The sequence below is a fragment of the Mytilus edulis genome, chromosome 6 (genome assembly GCF_963676685.1).
Source record: "Mytilus edulis chromosome 6, xbMytEdul2.2, whole genome shotgun sequence".
In the NCBI taxonomy this organism is placed as follows: Eukaryota; Metazoa; Mollusca; class Bivalvia; order Mytilida; family Mytilidae; genus Mytilus; species Mytilus edulis.
Window position 1 is genome coordinate 35,972,051 of NC_092349.1, and position 21,412 is coordinate 35,993,462.

The window sequence follows — 21,412 nt, forward strand, 5'->3', positions numbered from 1 at the left end:
CTAAAATCTAATACGTTGTTACATACACGAGAGAATCGTACAAGTTGAGATATATAAACACCATAAGATGATGACAAGGGAACGTCATGTTTGTATTAATCTTCCCGTTTATGATATAGATATCAAGATCGAGGAAAGGGCAGTGGTCATTGTTATCATTAGCTTTAATTAAAGTAAGTTCTACAGGATAAATTTCTTTAGTATACATACGGAAGTCGTTATTATTGAGAGCCAATATATCATCCAAATATCTAAAAGTATTGTTGAATTTTTGTACCAAATATTGTTTAGATGGGTCTTTGCTAATTTAAGTCATAAATTGTAACTCATAACAATACAAAACAGGTCCGCAATAATTGGTTCACAGTTAGTCCCCATTGGAATTCCAATAACTTGACGATGTAAGGAATCTCTAAAAATAACAAAAATGTTATCAAATAAAAATTCAAGCGCATAAATAGTATCAAAGCATGTCCAATTGACATAGTTCTTTTGTTTATTGCTACTTAAAAATGATCGCAAAGAGTTTGAACATATGTACTCGCATTCCGACTTTTTAAATGCCCAGTTAATTAGGGATGTGATTTTTTTCTCAATAAGAATATGAGGCAAAGTGGTATATAGGGTAGAAAAATCAAAACTTTGAACAGATTTAAAATCACCAATATATGCATGCAATTTATCAAGTACTTCCAACGAGTTTTTGACACTCCAAAAGTAATTAATTCCACTATTTTCAAAGGCCTTATTTGAACAATTTATTATCAGGTTTTTTATTGTACCAAGTGTACTAGTAAGTAAAACAGACAATTTAGTAGTTGAACAATGGACAGTGGCGGGTCCAGGGGTGTTCTGGGTATATTAGGAACCTTTTGTTTTGGAGATCAATGCATTTGAATGGAAACATATAGTTGGAACCCCCTTCTTGTGTCCTGGATTGGGAACCCCCTTTTTTTAAATGGATGGATCCGCCGCCGCCCCTCATGCAGTCGGACAAGATGGACTGATTTTCATTAACCTATCTATTAAATGTTATCGTTTTCTACTTATGTTACTTTAAAAGAAGTAACCAAAATCAATATATGCGTAATCTGTCCATATGTAAGTGTCATATATTACCAAACACAATGATAGTCAAAGTTTCAACAGGACATTCACGAAACTTAGGCAACTATTATTATAAAAGTTTAAATCGCCATTCAAAAATTGTTTTCTTTTTAATTATTTTAAGTCATTTACGTTTCACTAAATAAAAATCTGTTCACGTTGCACTGATCACAAATAAACCAAATATTTGGATTTTTTTCGTGAATTATTTGTCGTAACTTATTGTAAAAAATTGTATGTGTTCCTGTTTTCTCCTATTTTTCGCACATATACTGTCAGTCGAAATAGAAAGTACAATGATGTATTTTTAGTTTATTCTATTTTTAGATCATGTTATTACTACGCATATGGGCACTATTGCCACGATTACCTGAGGGCACCGATTACCTCAGGGCATACAGCAGCGGACCTAACTGCCATCTGCGTTTACATCCAGGAAAATCGATTGTGCTTAATTGAATTATAATCTTGACTATATGGTGACAAATTCTGCTTTGTTTCAACAATAACGGTGGTATAATTTACGAAACAACGATAACTCATCCAAAAAAAAAACGAAATATCTATAACTTAAGCTTAATATATAAGTGTGGATGCTAATCGCAAATTTTCAGTTAGTAAATATTGAGAGAACCTCTCGATAGATGTCAACAATCATTTTACATAGGCGTCGATTTGTTATAAAAGCACATTCATATATGTAGGACTCGGAACCGCGATGGTACTCCGAACCGCGATGGTTACGCTGAAGTACGATGGTCTGCGCTGAAGTGCTATGGTGACATTGTGACGCTGATTCGTTGTTAGATTCGCTGAAGTGCGTTGATGTGCACCCTGAAGTGCGATGGTCTGACGGTGACGTCTAAATTTATTAAGCACGACACATTTAATGTTGTTAAATAAACTAGTAACTTGTTCTTGTCATGTCATAGCGAAGAAATTGCTCACAACACTCATGTATCTACTTATCTGATATCGTAACAGTATCGTTTAAGAAATAAAAACCACTAAGTACAATCATGCTTGACTCATATATATAGTGAGACGTGACGATTTTTCTGTTAAAAGAAAGTTTAACAATTAGATGTTTCTCTGCTGAGCATCACCAAGTACACCAAGTTTGAACCATTCGGGTTTATTTTGCCTAACCAATTGCAGAAGATGATAACTGTACATGTATATGCAAACTAGAATTATTAAGATTGCGTTTTTTTTCTTACAAAGCAGGTTTCATCTCAAGAATAAAACAAAAATATAGCTACTTGACATCACGAAAACATTGCTAATAATTAATTTTAGTTTATTATTAAGTTGTTAACATAAAATTATGTGACGTATACTTGAAGAGAAGCGTAAATTAATATTAAGATCAATACATTTTATTTGTCTTGCAAAACGTTTTCGGCATGCATTATACCTGCTTCCGCAAACACTGGTTAGGACCACCTCTAATGCTCAAAACTGTTCGGTATTTGAATCGTTCGTTTCATTTGGTTTCCTTTCCTTTGTACGTATGAAACCTTCATCTAAAAAATCGTATTCTCCTGCCTATATCGATATAAGATGTGGTATTAGTGCCAATGAGACAATTATCCATCCAAGTCACAATTTGTAAAAGTAAACCATTGTAGGTCAAAATAAGGTCTTCAACACGGAGCAATTTAATTTATTAACGTTGCATTTGAAAACTTCACATTGTCCAAACGTAATGCAAAACCATCGCACTTCAGCGAAAGGACCATCGCTCTTCGGCGTAGACCATCGTACTTCAGCGTGACCATCGCACTTCAGCGTCCCCATCAGACCTCCGAGTCCTACATATATATACATATAAGACATGAAAACCCAAAATATGTAAAAAATAGACATGTCAATACACGTCATTCATTTCGACAACACCTTTTGTTAAATGTGAACTATTGACTAGAACGAGAATAAAATGCGGAAGTAAACAATGATTTAACCTTTTCTAATGGTTGAATAAACAGAGTTCGTATGCAGAACAGTATAAACTGTATGTACAATTGTTTATTACATATATAGTATTTAGTTGACATTCTAAGGAGAGGGGGTTTGTGGATTGACTATTTTAATCTGTTGTTACGCATGTTCATTTTGAATTTATTTCGCTTTTGCTGTCCGTTTATTTTGTTGTTGTGAAGTATTAATTTTCATTCTGTCTTATGCATGTTATGGTAAGTTATTTATTTTCAATTTTTACCAGACTAGTATACATTCGTTTTTAAAGTCCCCTTATCCCTCATCCCCATACATTTATTCTCCACCCCTTACACGCTGATATTATATCTTAAATATAAACTTGAGAAAGGAAATGGGGGATTTGTCAAAGAAACAACAAGTTAACCAGAGTACAGGTATGATTGATGAAAACATAGCTATTTGATACCCAGTGGTATTGCATGAATATTTTTGTCTCTGCTTGTGTTTACATGGTTCTATTTTTTATAATTTGTTTACATGATATCTATAAGATGTTTTGCCTCAATTTTGAAATAAAATTTAATAAGCAATATTCGGCTTGACTTCCACCACTGCTCTTTTTTAAATAATATTCGTGTAAACTAAATTTACATATTAAAGACCGTTGGTTTTCCCGTTTGAAAGGTTTTACACTAGTAATTTTTTGGGCCCTTTATAGTTTGCTGTTCGGTGTGAGCCTATACATGCTATATTTGTTTACTTTTATAAATTGTGACTTTGATGGAGAGTTGTCTCATTGGCACTCATACCACATCTCCCTACATCTATGTAAACACAATTACAATCAGCATGACTAGATAAAATGAAACTTAATCGGATTACGTAGCTCATTATCAAAATATGAAGTTATAACCAAAGAAGGAAACCCCGATTACTTTCTTTCTATGACAACAGTCGTATCTTAAGTGTGAATCGTTAATCATTTAGTGTGACACATATAATCTTAAGTGTGTCTGTAAGGTTATAAATATCTTATTGTAGATTTTTCGAAAACCTCTCGAGTTCAATATGTGCATCATTGAACATCTTCCTGTTTTTGTTTCGGTTTCATAATCTCTTATCTTTTGTACTACATAACATTATATTTGGTTTTTAATCTGTTCATCAATACGTCAAATGCACGGTAAGTTACTCTTTTATTTTAGCTGGTAGTCTAGAAATATTTAAATGTATTGTAGATATAATACCATAATTAAGTTGATATATTTCATACAAAATAAATTTAAATAGAACTGAAATAGCAGTAAAAATAGAATTTGGTAAAGGTGTACATGTACAGAAAAAATGTATGTCTGGATGAATTATCTAATTATAGTTCTTCTTATATAATCTTAATAAATTATTCATTTTGATTCATTTTGTTTTATTTAATTTTTCGCAAAACAACAAATGTTTACATACGCAATATTTATATTTGAAGAATGAAATTCCATGTACATGTATTGTCAAATTCTTTTAACTGCATAAGTGGTTAATGGTGAAACTCCAGTTTACGGTGTATGGATCTGTAATAAATTTTAAGACAATAGGAAAATTGGAAATTATTTAGGGTGGTATTGTGCGATCTTTGTTGGGAGTAGGGAACAAACAAGCATTCATTTTGTCTGTGTTGAGGACAATGACTCGGGTTTAAGTCTTTATATCTCTATGAAATTTTCCAATTATATCAGAAAAGGAAGATCAAGACTGATGACGGGGTTATGGCCCTTGCCATTTAAAGGAAAGGAGCCAAACAATATACCTTTCTAATACTTTATATTGAATTGCTTATTTCTTGTCCAACTTAGATGGGTTTAATTCAAATTATTTGTACTTAATTTATGAGGTTTTTCAATATGCGTAATATAACAGTGTATTTTTAATTTAGAATTTGAACTCTAGGTCCCGTTTTAAAAATTGGTCCACACTAATGTTCAAAGTGTCCAAAATTAAACTTTGTTTGATTTCGACAAAAATAAAAATGAATAACTAGGTTCGTTGATATGCTGTATTGTTTATTTCTAAGCTTTTAATTTCGAATCCGATTTTTTTAAAATGGTCAACAATAAGGACTAAAGGGTCCCACATTAATCCTAAATAACATTGAGAAAGGAAACGGGGAATGTGTCAGAGCGACAAGAACCCGACCATAGAGCAGACAACAGCGGAAGGCCACCAATGGGTCTTCAATGTAGCGAGAAACTCCCGCACCCGTAGGCGTTCTTCATCTGGGCCCTAGTTTGATTTAAAGAAAAAAAGCTTGGTCCCAAATTGAATTGATGGGACCAGGGTTCTTTGATATGTTGAATATAACCATGAATAGAAACTTTAGATTGTGGGCCCTGTTATCAAATTGGTCTTCATTGAGGTCTTATAAACGACATTTATAAAGTGTGGTTGCGCATGCACAAAGGTATGAATTATTGCAGGTAACTCCTTTAGCAGATATGCACCGAACATATGCCTAGAGCTACAGTAAAGAAACACACATATGATGTAAGAACGTTGATAATCTTGGCCAATGGTCAAATCCGTATAATAACCCACTTGGTACGTAGGTACATGAAAAGAAACAACCATATTGTAACTTTGATTCATCCTCAAATAAACAACTGCGCGATATCTATTTTATTTTACTTTAAATGTTTCCGCATTCATTTTTTTTAAAACATAAAACCTTATATAATCGTTGACATTTGACCAAACTTAGAGGAAATTAGATATTGTTATAAAGTTACATTGAAAAAAACAATTGAGGAACAAATGCAGTTTTGGACTTTGCTTTAAATAGTGTATTTTTATATAAGCTATTTGTTGACTCATAATTTTCAAATAAGGTCATCCACATAAAATGATGTTATGTATTCTATTACCTATAGTTATTAATTTCTCTGTCATCTGGTCTCTCGTGGAATATTCACTCATCGGGAATTATAATAGAGGTTATTTTTGTTTGTATTATATGCCTAAACATATCAGGTTAGTATAAAAAAAATTAACATGGTTATCCGTGCTTGTTCTGAAACACTAGGTTCGAATCCAGCCATGTTTTAAAAGGGGGTTCCAACAAAAGCAGTCATATGAAAAAGGGTGCGGTCAATATATAAAGCAGATACAAGCTATGGTAAGAACTTGAAATAAATACTAAGTATATTCTGTGTAATCATTTTTTTTTTTCAAATACAAAAAAGAAGATATGGTTTGATTGTCAATTATACAACTCTCCACAAGAGACTTAATGACACAGAAGTTAACAACTATAGGTCACCGTACTCAAGGCTGCTGTTATCAACTAAAGTACGATGAGACTGAATTTAAATGATGATAAGTTAAAAAAAAAAAATTATGATGGATTAATTGTTGGTGGCTTAAGGTCTAGTGGCAAATAATTCATGCTTTTTTGTTGTCTATTTTTTGTTGAATGCATTTTCCTTTTATTAGTTCAAAACGATAAACTATCATAAAAGCCAATTATGATATACACATTACACTAAGACATCTCATTCATGAAAAGTGATCTTGACTGTTCATTATGCATCGGGTGCGCACAAATGGATAGACGCCATTGCCTACTCAGAATGGTATTTTATACATGTAATTCGAATGCAATAAGTGTACATTCAAAGTGTATTATGTACAAACTACAATAAATAAAAATCTCACAGTATTCATTACTGATAGTAAATATACCCTCTTCACATTATCGGAAGTTATAAGTGTTTTAAATCTTATTTACAACACACTCGATAAAGGATCCTGTTTGGGGTATAACCTTTATAGCAAAAATTTAAACCCTGGCGGGATGAAATGGAAACAAATTAATATTCATAAGTGGCAAGAAACATACAATACATTAAAAAAGTGTTAAACAAGTCAAGTTTATATTAATAATATATATATATATATATATATATATATATATATATATATACATACAACTCGTCTAAACATCAACCCAACAATGTTAGATCTGTAAATTTGCTTTCGCAAATTTTTGGTTCTTCCCTCGCCGGGATTCGAACCCATGCTACTGTGATATCGTGACACCAAATCGCCTGCACTGCAGCCGTCCCGCTAGACCACACGACCACCTGGGCTCTCTAAAAAAGAGCTTTCGCTGGCCATGTGTTACCTTTCCTCGTCAGTTTTAATCTAGCGGCGTACTACAGTACATGATATATAAGGCATGAAGATGTTATTGTTACAGATCAGCTAAATTATCTATAGTAAAGGATCCTACAAATTAATGTAATATACAGTCACAGAAAATAATTATATTTATAAGTACGTCTGAGTCAGTGACAACTCTACAACAGATGTATCCATCGGATCGCCATCAATGATGGTGATACATGGCTGTGTACATAATGTATATACAACTCGTCTAAACATCAACCCAACAATGTTAGATCTGTAAATTTGCTTTCGCAAATTTTTGGTTCTTCCCTCGCCGGGATTCGAACCCATATATATATATATATATATATGTGACTGTATCTTACATTAATTTGTAGGATCCTTTACTATAGATAATTTAGCTGATCTGAAACAATAACATCTTTATGCCTTATATATCATTTACTGTAGTACACCGCTAGATTAAAACTTACGAGGAAAGGTAACACACGGCCAGCAAAGCTCTATTATTGTAGAGCCCAGGTGGTAGTGTGGTCTGGCGGGACGGCTGCAGTGCAGGCGATTTGGTATCACGATATCACAGTAGCATGGGTTCGAATCCCTGCAAGGGAAGAACCAAAAATTTGCCAAAGCAAATTTACAGATCTAACATTGTTGGGTTGATGTTTAGACGAGTTGTATATACATATAGACGAGTTGTATATACATTATCTACAAAGCCATGTATCACCATCATTGATGGCGATCCGATGGATACATCTGTTGTAGAGTTGTCACTGACTCAGACGTACTTATGAATATAATTATTTTCTGTGACTGTATCTTACATTAATTTGTAGGATCCTTTACTATAGATAATTTAGCTGATCTGTAACAATAACATCTTCATGCCTTATATATCATGTACTGTAGTACGCCGCTAGATTAAAACTGACGAGGAAAGGTAACACATGGCCAGCGAAAGCTCTATTTTTGTAGAGCCCAGGTGGTCGTGTGGTCTAGCGGGACGGCTGCAGTGCAGGCGATTTGGTGTCACGATATCACAGTAGCATGGGTTCGAATCCCGTGAGGGAAGAACCAAAAATTTGCGAAAGCAAATTTACAGATCTAACATTGTTGGGTTGATGTTTAGACGAGTTGTATATATATATATATATAACAAGTCTAAACGAATACATCACCAAAAACACAATAAAACAAACAATATGTTAGATATTTCGGATAACAGTTATCCTTCCCCAGTAATTGCACGATGACAAATGATTCATGTCAATTCAAATTAAGTCTCTATCAAAATTTTCAATTTATACAATTTAAGCGGACGCCCAAAATCAGTTATTTTCATATTTGTTTTACAATGAATTTCGTTTGAACTGATTATTATTATACTAAGTTTTGCGTTTTTCTATTTAGGAATGATTAAAAAACAGTTAAACATAGAATGGGGTTTTTCCAGTTTTTAACGATTTTTGGATGATATTGCTATCCTTTACCCAAAATCATCATTTACCCAATTAAGAATTTCTGTTAAGTTTAAAAAAAAATTAAAACAAAAGTTTGTGTCTTTTTTGAAATATCAAATGAACTTCTATTGCCATTTTTTAAAATATTTTTCCTGTCTGTTTTTGTAATCAAATCACGCATTGTAATTTGTGGTTCTCAAATTCCAACAAAAATCTGATGTTTTCACCTAAAAATGTCATGTTTATGAAATAAAAACTTTTTTTTAACGATGTCATTTAATAAAAACTGTATGAACTGTTGTAAAACTTTTGGTTTGAAATGATTATTTTCTAAAATAAATGTTTAACAAGCTTTTCCCAGTTTTTCACTTTTTTTGACAAATTTTGCTATTTTTCACCCGAAAAAATCAACTTTCCCACTCAGATATCTTGGTAGACTTTAAGTATGTTACTAAGAAAGCCTTTTAGAATTGAAAATCACCAAAACAAATTCTGTTGCAATTTTTTTTAGGTCAAATGCTATTTTGACTAGACTAATAGGACAAATCAAGTGAAGGATATAAGGTGTAATTTTATAAAATAAAACAGAAAAGTGGAAAGACCTATTCTAGTGAATTTCAAAAAGGAAAGTCCATTGTCAAATACAAAATCAAACGCATCAAACAAATTAAAAACCACTTTCATCATTCTTGACTGTTACACAGGCATTTCCCCAAAAAGTGGACTATATCGTCTTTACACTAAATCCAACGAATGTTTGATGAGTACTCGCACTTACTGACAGCTAGTTCAAAGCCAATAACAGATAATAAAAAAGTTTATGCATCTACGACTAAATTATGCAATGGACTAAGTGTAAAGATGTGATAAACAGTCAGAAAAATAACATGACCTTGTGCAATGTCAAGATGCAGGTATCGACAGATTGTAGTGTCATGAATATACACGTGTATAACATCAGGTTTAGTTTGTTTTTAATTTACTTTACTGATAACAAAATCAATATTAAAATGACATACATTTATTATATTATGTCTAAACGGGGTATTACTGTTAAAACTTTTCGCAATGAGACAAAAGAAACCGTCTTGTTAAAGTTGCTTATAATATCCTCCGTATATCAGGACTTATTTTGACAGAGGGATCCGGAGACTTTATTGAAGAGATTTTTCCCTTTATGTATTCAATATTTATCTAGAATGTGTGAACTAAGCTGTATGATCATAAGACTCAGAAATCATAAAAATGAGAAAAGTCTTTGATATAATTGAGTCCGATGTCTACGGTCAATTTAACTTTCTAAATTATGGTTTTTGCTATAAATTAATACTGGTAAATGTGATTAAACCATCCGATCGTTTTCTTAAAGTTTTACATAAAGTTGACAAAAGTCAAACGGAAGGGACATGTGTTAACCGAAAGGACACATAGTTAACCCTTAATTCAGGCTTAAAACCATAAATTTTTGAAATCATTGTTAAGATAAGTATGGACACCGGAAGTGAGTTAGAGGTAACCAAAACCTTATATTCCTGAACAGATAAAAAAAAAAAAAATTCAGTACGCCAGACGCGCGTTTCGTCTAAATAAGACTCATCAGTTACGCTCATATCAAAATATTTATAATACCAAACAAGTTCAAAGTTGAAGAGTATTGAGGATCCAAAATTCCAAAAAGTAGTGCAAAATACGGCTAAGGTAATTTATAAAAATGACCACATTATTAATGTTCATGTCAACAATAAAGTGTTGACTACTCGGCTGGTGATACCATCAAGGACGAAACGTCCACCAGCAGTGGCATCGACCCAATGGTGTAAATAGTTATCAAAGGTACCAGGATTATCATTTAGTACGCCAGACGCGCGTTCAAACATTGTATTTTTGTCATCGGTGAAATAAAAGTAATATTCTCATGCCAAATTTGACATTAAAAGTCGAAAGTTTTTATTCACCAATAAAAACATTTGCATTATTATTTATAAATTAGTGTTGACTGCTCTTTGTTTTTTTTTGTTTTTTTTTAAACAATCTTAAAGTATGGATATGTAGGTACTGGTAATGATCACTTCTACACTAAAACACAGTTGAAATATGACATTCCTTCGCTATTTATGTCGATGAGTGACTTGTTCATTCGTCGTGTCATTATTCAATAATAGTTTTACTAATTTTTTTTACGTTTTAGAAACACACTTTTGTTCCTGCTATCTCTATTTTCAATCTCTCAAGCAAGCAATGGAACCCTATGGTTTAGAAATGAATACTACCTGTTTCAATCACAGCAGAATATATACAAGCTTTTGTTCTTTTCACGACATGATGTGTTGTCAGTTTTGTGTAAGCGAAAGTCATCAGTATTGCCAAGTTCAGCCACTTCAGCAAGTAGGTGCTAAGAAAGTTGAAGATGATATACGAAATCTTACACTGGAATATCAGGCCATAGAAAATTTCCTGTTGAAAATGAAGTCAAAGATTGGTGACCAAAGAAAACAGTGTTTGGAAGAAATAAGTCAAGTTAGAAATAATCTACAAAATCAATTAGAAAATCTAGAAAAGAAAATAAAAGAGAACATTTCACGTGATTATGAAAAGTTGAAATCAGAGACAGAAGATACAATAGAACAAATAGGCAATGACAAAATGAAGGTACAATTGTTGGCGAATAAGCTGACCGGTTTAAAGCGTAATGGAACCGATGAGCAATATTTGTGTACTGTTACATCAACTCAAAAGGAGTTGAGAGCCATACGCTGGTCCCTCACTGGAGTAAGAGAAAGTCGTGCACTTTTAGAAAAAAACATGTCTGTCCATATCAATCCAACGTTGGCATCCTTTAATGAAACAATTGATTCGTTTGGGGAGGTCGTAATTGAGTCTAGTCGATCTATCATGAGTTATTCAAAACCTCCAGGTGGTAGGCGATATGATCAACAACTTTTCAGATCAGACACTAAAATATATCTAAGGAAGTGCGATACATTAAAATTTCCAAGAATAATGAGGATAACAGGATGTGCACGACTACCAGATGGAAAACATGTGTTTGTTGATAGTCACAAAAAACGATTAGTCCTTAATGAAAGTGGGAATTTCCGTGATATTATACCATTCACCAAATCACCATTTGATGTCTGTCATATTGAACACAGTATAGTTGCCGTGACTATTCCGGAAACACACGAGGTGATGTACATAGACATACTAAAGGGCATGCAAATTAAATCTTCTCTGTTTTTTAAAAATAAATGTAAAGGAATAGAGTGTAATGGAGAATACATGGTTATTGGGTTCCCACGTAATGAACGTGTAATCGTAGCCGACTTAGGTGGCAGGGAACTCAGGTCTTTCAATGTTTGTGGTGATCGGTTTACAATAAACGATTATGCAATTTATACCGTGGATGAGCAACTGGACAATGTTATTTGCTATGATTTATTTGGGAAAGAATTATGGATGTATCCTGATAAAGTACGCATGCCTGCAGGAATTGCCGTTGATGAGGATGGACAGGTGTATGTGTTCAGCAAATTCAATAAGTCTATATATCTAATTTCACCGTACGGATTGTACAGCAGAATTCTTGAAGATAATGCTAAAGAAGATCTGAATGATTTCAGTTGTTTGTATATGTATCCAAGTTCTGACGAACTATATGTATGTAAACACAGTACCGAGGCTATAATGTACGAGGTCGAAAGTTAACGAAAAATGATTTACTTGCCTTCTTTCCAAGATGAGTGAAGATATTAATTTTCCATATATTGGAAAGTTGTATTTTATCAGTCTTAAAATAAGTGTATGTTAGGTGTTGCTATACTTTATGTCTGCAATTCTTCTGTTATCTTAAGGAGGCTCGAGGGTATAAAAATTTCAGAAAAAAATAAAACATTTGTTTTTCATTACAAATTTTATTTATTTCCTTTTGTAGTTGTTACTTTATCATATGGTACAAAAATCGTTCAAAACAATCAATTCGTGTTGGCCCCAGATGACTTTCAAAATGTATACATCATTGAAAAAGTTCCAAATTATCTCCCTTTGGTGGAAAAATGCTATTTTTTGGCTCTAAAATTGAAATATCTTCTTCAACTCATCGGTGACCTATCTTTTTTAATATAATTTCCATATAAGCTGTACTTAAACTAAATTATTGTAAAATTTTAGCGATTTCTGTAATAAATTTCTTTTTTTATTTCGATATTACCTTTATTTCTCCTATTACTTCAACAGAAAAAAAACACCTTTACAAAAATGTATGCTTCTTTCGAAGGCAGATTGTGAGCGCAAATGAACGGTGACCCCACTTTTTTATTTTATTTTTCTATTAACTATAAGATAAAGTTCATTTATAGAAAAATATAGAAATCCTATATAAATGATTTAGACCCGCGAACCCCCTTAATATGACATTTACGTAAATTTTTGAAAAATATGGAAAATAAATTGCCGTGGCTTTGCTGGTTTATTGATGATCCCATTTTAATCATACTTCATCACATTGTTATATATAATAAGACACGATATGTATAGCATGGCAATACAAAATATGTTTTCAAACGTTGATTTTTAACCCATAGGACTGAGTTAATTGTATAAACTGAATGTTAAGAAACACTTAAATCTGCCATTTTGTTTTTGTTTATTTCACAATTATAGTGATTATTCCACAGTTGAAAGTATATGTCAATGGGCGACATCACACTTTTGTTGTTTTGCATTTAATTTCGATATCTTTAACTTCCACTTTGATTAAGTTTACAGTCGCAAGGTGGAAGGTGCATTTATAGCTTCAGAGTCTTACTTTGTCGACAAACCCTTATTCTTTTTTAGAGTTTGACGATACACTATGTTTTTTATTGTCTTAATTTGTCTTTTTTTATATATATAAGTGAACGTCGATAAAAGATTGATGGAAGATAAATAAGTGTCATTCAAAATCAAAGGCTACAGTGTTGTTAATGAACTGCGTTTAGTGAGCAACGTTTTATGACTATTAAGTTACACATACTTTGACGTTGTGTTGTATTTTACCGATGTGAAATTCATTAAATTAATTTATGCAAAAATAACAATGGCAATGACCTTATGATTATGTTACATCATACAAATGGAAATCTATCAGACAACATAACGATTTGGAAGAAAAAACTAGAGACTGTCAATTCATATCTTTGTAGATAATAATTTTAAATGAATTTGTGTAGTAACATTTTTTTAACTTAAATTCTGAATAGATATTTTACTTATTTCAAGGATTTGCAATCAATGGAAATACAATGTTAAAATGTTGATTTGTTTTCAATTTTTAGTAAGTGTTGATTGTATTCGACATTTTTTTATTGAGTTAAGCCTGCTAATTGATATTTTATCGTGTGTTTTTCTATGTTGTGATGTTATGCTATTGTTTCGGAAAAAGAGAGAAGGTTTGGTACCATTAAAACGTTTAATCCCGCTGCAAATGTTTGCACCATTCCTAAGTCAGGAATCTGATGTACAGTAGTTGTCGTTTGTTTATGTAATTTATACGTGTTTGACGTTCTCGTTTTTTTTTATATAGATTAGACCGTTGGTTTTCCCGTTTGAATGCTTTTACACTAGTAATTTTGGGACCCTTTGTAGCTTGTTGTTCGGTGTGAGCCAAGGCTCTGTGTTGAAGGCCGTACATTGACCTATAATGGTTTACCTTTATAAATTGTTATTTAGATGAAAGAGTTGTCTCATTGGCACTCACACCACATCTTCCTATATCTATCTACAACATTTAACTAAAATTCAGACATAGACTTTTACAAATTTTTGAATGTTTCTTGGTACCTCATTGATTTTTTGTTAGCTTACTGATTGATATGGCATGTGAATATGACCCTTAGTTGGAGATTTGTATTAGATCATTTATTTCCTTGGATGAATAAAAATTCGAGGAAAAAGAATGAAAACTATATGATTAAAGGATGAAAATCTCAATTGTTTTTTAAATAGTTCAAATATTATCATTATTGTTAGTTATCAAATTGAATGGAATGGAATCCCCCTTGCAATTTGTCATCGTGTGGTATATTATCTTTTTCCAATTTATGAAACTATTTATAATGAAGAGGCGAAATTACAGTTTGTTAAACATGTTAAATGGACGTAACTATGTACCTTTTAATAAAGTGGGGTTGAATATAAATCAATAAGGTAATAAGGTATATACAGTATCCTTTAAAAGATGTACTTACAGGAATCATACCATATAATTAGTATATTACATTTTTATTATATAAATTAAATATTTTTGGGACAATGAAATCGCCATCACACGTCTATTTAACAAACAATTATACTGTCTATTTTGGAATGATATATTTTGTAGAATGAATTGTATATTCATTGATGTAGAGTTGGACTTTTTTTATAACAAATATATACTTGTTGTAGATACATATTGTCGGTTCAAACCCTTGACTAAAACTGAACTTTAACATCGAAATAAATGCATGTACGGTAGTAGATTGTTTTCTGTTTTTTTAATGTTGAATTAGATGTAATGGTTAATATTTTCATTATCTTGAGTATATTTGTTAGAGCCTGCATGTCTTTCGGTCTGATGAATCAAACCTTTTTTTTCAACTGAATTTTAAAAGTGTATTCTCAAGTTGTGCTGTTACTACGCTGTCCAAGTTTAGAGGAAATATTTTGCAACCACATTCTGCAATGTGGATGTCTAAAACAGGAGCATGTAATTCAGTGGTTTTCGTTATATCTGTATATCATATTATTTTGTTAATTTTTTGTTTTGTACATATATAAGGCAATTACAATTTTGGTTTGAGTAGTTTATCATTTGAAAAATTGGGACCATGTAGTGCGCACTATTTTATGTGATTTTGCTCTTTATTGAAGTCGTATGGTGATCTTTAACTGTTGATAAAATCTGCGTGATTTGGTCTCTGTTTGAAAGTTGTCTCATTCGTATTCAACTTACATCTTCGTATTCTATAATAATGATGTATTTATATAATTTAACACTTTCTTTTTTAGTACATTAATTAGAAATTGTTTCCAGTTTTTCATATTTTTTATTAAGTTTTGTAAGCGACATATACAATTCAGCACATTTCTGTTTTAAATATGTCAACTGCTGACACGAATGTTTCCTTATTGACATATTTTAAAACTTGTAATTGTTTAAAACAATGAGATAACATACTTCCTTTTTATTACACACTCTGTAATATAAAATCTTTGCATATTTCGCATCTTTGTAATAAACTATTCAAAAACATTATCTTTAGATCATTTTTTTTTCTGTTTCAATGCTCCAGAACTTAATTTGTAATTTATGTTTTCAATTCATTTTGTTAAAAACAAGTATTGTATTTGAAATGTTAATAAACTGTAATTGTTCTTATGCTGAAATTCACATCAATTCACATCGTGATAGCTATTCACTGTATTAATATCGTTGTTGTTTGAAATTGACCAATTTACATTATTGTAGAAAATGAGGTAGAAACTTACGAGCACCTGCAGAATATCATGAATGAATGTGTTATTATAACCATGATAACTAGTCGAGCTGAGCGATTGACGAGACAATTGTTCATTTTTTAAATTCAACGCTTTTCCTATAATCCTGGGCGGCTTTTTGTTAATCCATAGGTCAAATTGCATTTACATATACATTTTGTAAACTGCCAAGCTAAACATCTCACTTGTTTGGTAATCGCATTAAATTTCATTATATTGACAACAATGTTTGAAGAAACAGATATTATAGGTAAAAATTCAAAAATTGATATATAGCAGTCAACATTATGTTATAATCTTAACCACTATAAAAACAAACAACCATGTTAAAAAATAAGTGTCAGATAGACAAAGCTCAAAAGCAAAAGTGGAAGATACGAATAAACAAAATTATCCTAGCACAATAACACAAATGCGGGATGTATAAAAAGTAAATTCACAAAAATATTGAACTCCGAGGAAAATTAAAAAAAGAAAGTTCCTGATCAAATGGCAAAATCAAAACGAATGGATAACAACTGTCATATTCCTGACTTGATACAAGCATTGTCGAGCCACGTCGAAAAGATATTAACAATTATTTTGGTTTATCTAGGGTCTAAGCGTGACGCGGAATTGGCTGATTTCTTGAAGAATGAAAACGGGATACGAATTCTGGCGGGACACAAGCGTTATTATTACATCAATAAGCGCGAAACGGGAATTTGACAAAACAATAAACACGATCAGGACCGTCGTCCCATTGAAAAAAATAGACACCCTAAAACGGATTAAGGAGTAAAGGTTTATAATATAAAATACATATAAGAACACCCTAACAAGTAGTTCAGATGATAAACAATACCTAGAATCTATATTTTAATCCCATTCTGAAGCTGAATCGAAATATTTATCAATAAGATATCTTCCGGTGGACTTTATCTACGAAAAATACGAGACGATCTTTGCCAAAACCCTGGTTCATCAACCTCCTGTTGAAACACTGGTGACGATTTAGATAGTCTGAGTAGTAGCGAAAAACTCTTGAAAATGAAATGAATTGGGAGATGCGTTTCTCATATGCAGGTGAAGTTGGTATATTGCTGGTTAAATGGGGAAAATTGTTAATTTCTCCGTTTATTTGTTGTTTTTGATTATTCTTTGATATGGAAAAGCGTAAACTGGTGATAGCGTTTCTATGTTTACATTTGAAATGACGCCAAAACTAAAATTCATAAAAACAGGACCAGCGTCAGAAATGTTTCCGTATATCCGTTTCTTTTTGTAACAGACTCCGCAGTTAGAATATGATTGAATTCAAAAATAAAATAAGTATACCGACTTCGTTTCCTTTCACAGGTAACGCCTGCCTCAAATTATTTTTACTCTGTTACAACAGCAAATATATACAAATTAAAAAAATATGATTCATGGATTAATATGTTATGTCCCAGATTAACTGCATATCCTTTCTACCTGTTTAGAAATTAAAAAAAAACCTGTTCACAACTTTTTACATATAATCTGTATTATGATAATTATAATCAATTATATTCCAAATCTACGGCCAACATTTTGTAAGCTATTGGCCGATTATTTGACTTATCTAAAATCGCTAGAAAAAATTTGATTTGATATCAGGATCATCAAGACCGTTCTCATTATACATGTTATATAAAACAATTTCGTTTCTGAATCCATTTGGTGATATCAAATGAAGAGTTTTGTGTTTGCTTAACACGTATGCATACCCATCAAGATCTACTTCTATTCCTATTGGATCTCGTACGATATCTGGAGCAACCCATCTCTGGTTACCATGTAAATCATAACACAATACAAGGTCTTCTTTCTCATTGATGGCGTAAATATTGTCATGAGTGACTGTAAATCGATCACCGGATATATTAAGATATCCGAGTTCACGACCAAATAAGTCAGCAACAATAACTTTACCGTTATTTGGACAACCAATAAACAAATTGTTGTCGTTACACTTAATATAACAACACTTCAGTCTATAAACAACTGATTCGACAATTTTACGTTCTTCTGAATCAACAAAAACAACCATGTGATCGGTGGGAATCGTAACAGCAGTTAAGTTTCTTCTCTTAATGTAACATACATCTAATGGAATGCTAGTGAATTGAACGATATCTTTCATATGTTCACCATTTCGGTTCAGTACAGCTAAACGTTTGTTCAGGCTATCAACTACATAGAAACCATTTGATAATGCTTCACATCCTGTTATGTAGAAACTTTCCGGAATACTTTCTTGGATATTTTTCTGGATGCTCTCCTGAATGTTTTCCTGGATGCTTTCCTGAATGTTTTCCTCAATCGTTTCTGTATATGTATTTGTGGGTTTTTTCTTGCGAACATTGAACAAGCAGCATGCTCCGATTTTGCTTCTTTCTTTTCTGTTAGACATTTTAAACGGCGACAGGTTTGAATGGTCTTTTATATAAACGATGCGACCGCTTTACATAATTTGATTTCCTGGACTGGCTTCAATGCATCATATGAATTTTAATAAGCTTGGACAACAATCGAAGACATGAGCTGATGACTAGTTGTTAATACTATTGTTGGTTACTCTTCATGATATTTTCAAAAACCTGGAAAAGATATATGGAAAGAGCATAAAGACATTTTTGCGCCTGTCCCAAGTCAGGAGCCTCTGGCCTTTGTTAGTCTTGTATCATTTTAATTTTAGTTTCTTGTGTACAATTTGGAAATTAGTATGGCGTTCATTATCACTGGACTAATATATATTTGTTTAGGGGCCAGCTGAAGGACGCCTATGGTGCGGGAATTTCTCGCTACATTGAAGACCTGTTAGTGACCCTCTGCTGTTGTTTTTTTTATTTGGTCGGGTTGTTGTCTCTTTGACACATTCCCCATTTCCATTCTCAATTTTATTTCATTCAATTAAAAAAAAAGATGAAATATGGTTGCCAGTGATACAACTATTCACCAAAATGAATTGGATATAAAACATTAAAGACAACCGCCTGGTATTTAACAATGGGACAATGAGACAAACTGATACTGTACGTTAAGTTAAAAAAAAGGTTCCCAATGAAAATGTAAAAAAAATCGCAATAGAGAAAACGAACAGCACAATTCATAACAAATCAATTTACGCTAAAACAAATATGACAGACATGAATCTATAGCAACCACCGAACTACATACTCGTGACTTGATTATATTATATCATTTGTGTAGTATTAATGTCATACCACAACCAGATTATTGGCTGTGCTGACTTCATTGTCGGCCTACACGAACACAAAACACTTTTTTTTTTTACTCTAGACATGAGCGTATGACTAGTTGTGCGCCTATATGAATAAAAGAATTAATTATCGACGGTGGGAGATATTTTGGTCCTGTTTGCAACTCTTGGTGTTGAACGGGGGGTGGCAACCCATGGAATAAATTGACCGCAGTAGTCTTACCTTCAACTATTTTTTTTTCAAATTATTTGTGATGCGAAATTACAAGTTGAGATTAAGTTAGAATAACTAATATGACAACATTAATGAAAATTAAAGCAGAAATAAAAATAAAAGATGAAAATGTTTATTTTAACAATCCCAGGTCTAACTTTTTATCTGAAGAGCTTAAGGACCATTTAAACAAAGAAAAACACCAGACGATTGAACCTGATTTCTATGAAAAGTTCAATGTGTGTATTGATATAGAAACCCTTACACAGAATGGATTCATCAGTACTTAAGTTAGCCGTACAATGATACCACCGGGGAGGCATCCATTTAACCCGAATAATCTGCTTCTTCTTGGTTATTTTTGACATTTCATATTTCCCATTTATCATTTGAATTTATCATTTTTTCATTTTTTTTAACACGATATCAAAGGTCAAAATGAGGAAAATAAAATATGGGAATGGTGAAATATGGAAACAGGAGACAGAAAAATTCGGTCTAGCATCAATTGAAAAAACAAGCTTTAATGGTTGAAATTTCTCAGCCAGGTGTACTAGCATTCTATTACAATGACAAGAATACGGTCATGTTGCTTATAGTGTTTCAGTTTTCCATGTTGTGTCTTCTGTTCTACTATTTGTATTTTCATTTTTAGCTAAGACGTTGTCAGATTATTTTCGATCTATGACTTTGACTGTCCCTCTGGTATCTTTCTTCCCTCGTTCATAAAGAGCTTGATAGTATATTAAAATTTTATGTCCGAATTTGAACTTCTTTGAAATACACAACAAACAGATGATAAATCTTTATTTGAAACTCTTGTGTATGTATATCCTCTAGAAATGAAAAGTGTTTACCTTTGGTTTATTCCATTAAATATTAATCAAAACTATTAATAAGTTGTACATGTACAAAATCCTAAAATATATGGAGTTTACGTACACTAGTAAGCAATATAGTATGTGCTGTACCAAGTCAGGAAAATGACAGTTGTTATCATATATATTGTAGTCTGTTTCTGTGTGTGTCAAGTTGTTTGGATATTTGTTGCACTAAAGTGTTTCTGTTGTTTCGTTGTTTTTCTCTTACAGTTGATGTGTTTTCCTCGGTCTTAGTTGTTAACCCGGATTTTCTTTCTCTTAATCGATTTATGTCTTTCGAACAGCGGTATACTACTTTCATCTAGCACCAAGTTATACTTAAAGCACTTAGGCTCCTTTTTAAAAGTGTCATATACTTAGCAGCTATAAATAAACTCATCATAGATACCAGGACTAAATTTTGTATATACGCTAGACGCGCGTTTCGTCTATAAGAGAGAACAACAACATATCTACGAGACAATTTAATATTAAGGTATCAAAAAATCAAAAATAGGGCACTGATTGAAGTTCACATGAGCTATGGGTGAAATTAATAACAAACAGAATATTTTTCTAAATATATGAATTGATCATTGTCATTTTGGATAAATATAAAACTTAGTCCCATCGATATATATGTATATGAGTCATAGATGAAGTGGATGCGATACTAAATGCATACTGTTTGATATGAAGTGCATGTAGTTTAAGTTTTACTTTGCCTTTTCATACTTTTGAAGCATTGATCCCAGCATAAAGGTTGTCTATTATTAAGATTACATTTCAAATTTTAAATTATACGTGTAATATGCAGGATTGAATTTGAAGTTTGCATTTCTGTAATACACATTTCTTGTTCATTTCTTTTAACTATTAGAAGTATTCGGATTTTCCTTTTATACAAATT

General features: G+C 32.1%; 1 protein-coding gene across 2 annotated transcripts in view; it reads left to right on the forward strand.

Annotated features, from left to right (window-relative positions):
• LOC139527592 (uncharacterized) overlaps positions 1 to 12,882 on the forward strand; it is a 49,539-nt gene extending 36,657 nt beyond the window's left edge. The window contains exons 1-2 of one of the 2 annotated variants that reach the window (XM_071323121.1): positions 4,039 to 4,231; positions 10,876 to 12,882. In XM_071323121.1, the coding sequence (XP_071179222.1) occupies positions 4,225 to 4,231; positions 10,876 to 12,392 (1,524 nt within the window). In that variant the 5' untranslated portion in view covers positions 4,039 to 4,224 and the 3' untranslated portion in view covers positions 12,393 to 12,882. Of the gene's footprint in view, positions 1 to 4,038; positions 4,232 to 10,875 lie in introns of those variants that run through there. The other variant, XM_071323122.1, reaches the window with a different exon arrangement.
• The last annotated feature ends 8,530 nt before the right edge of the window (positions 12,883 to 21,412 follow it).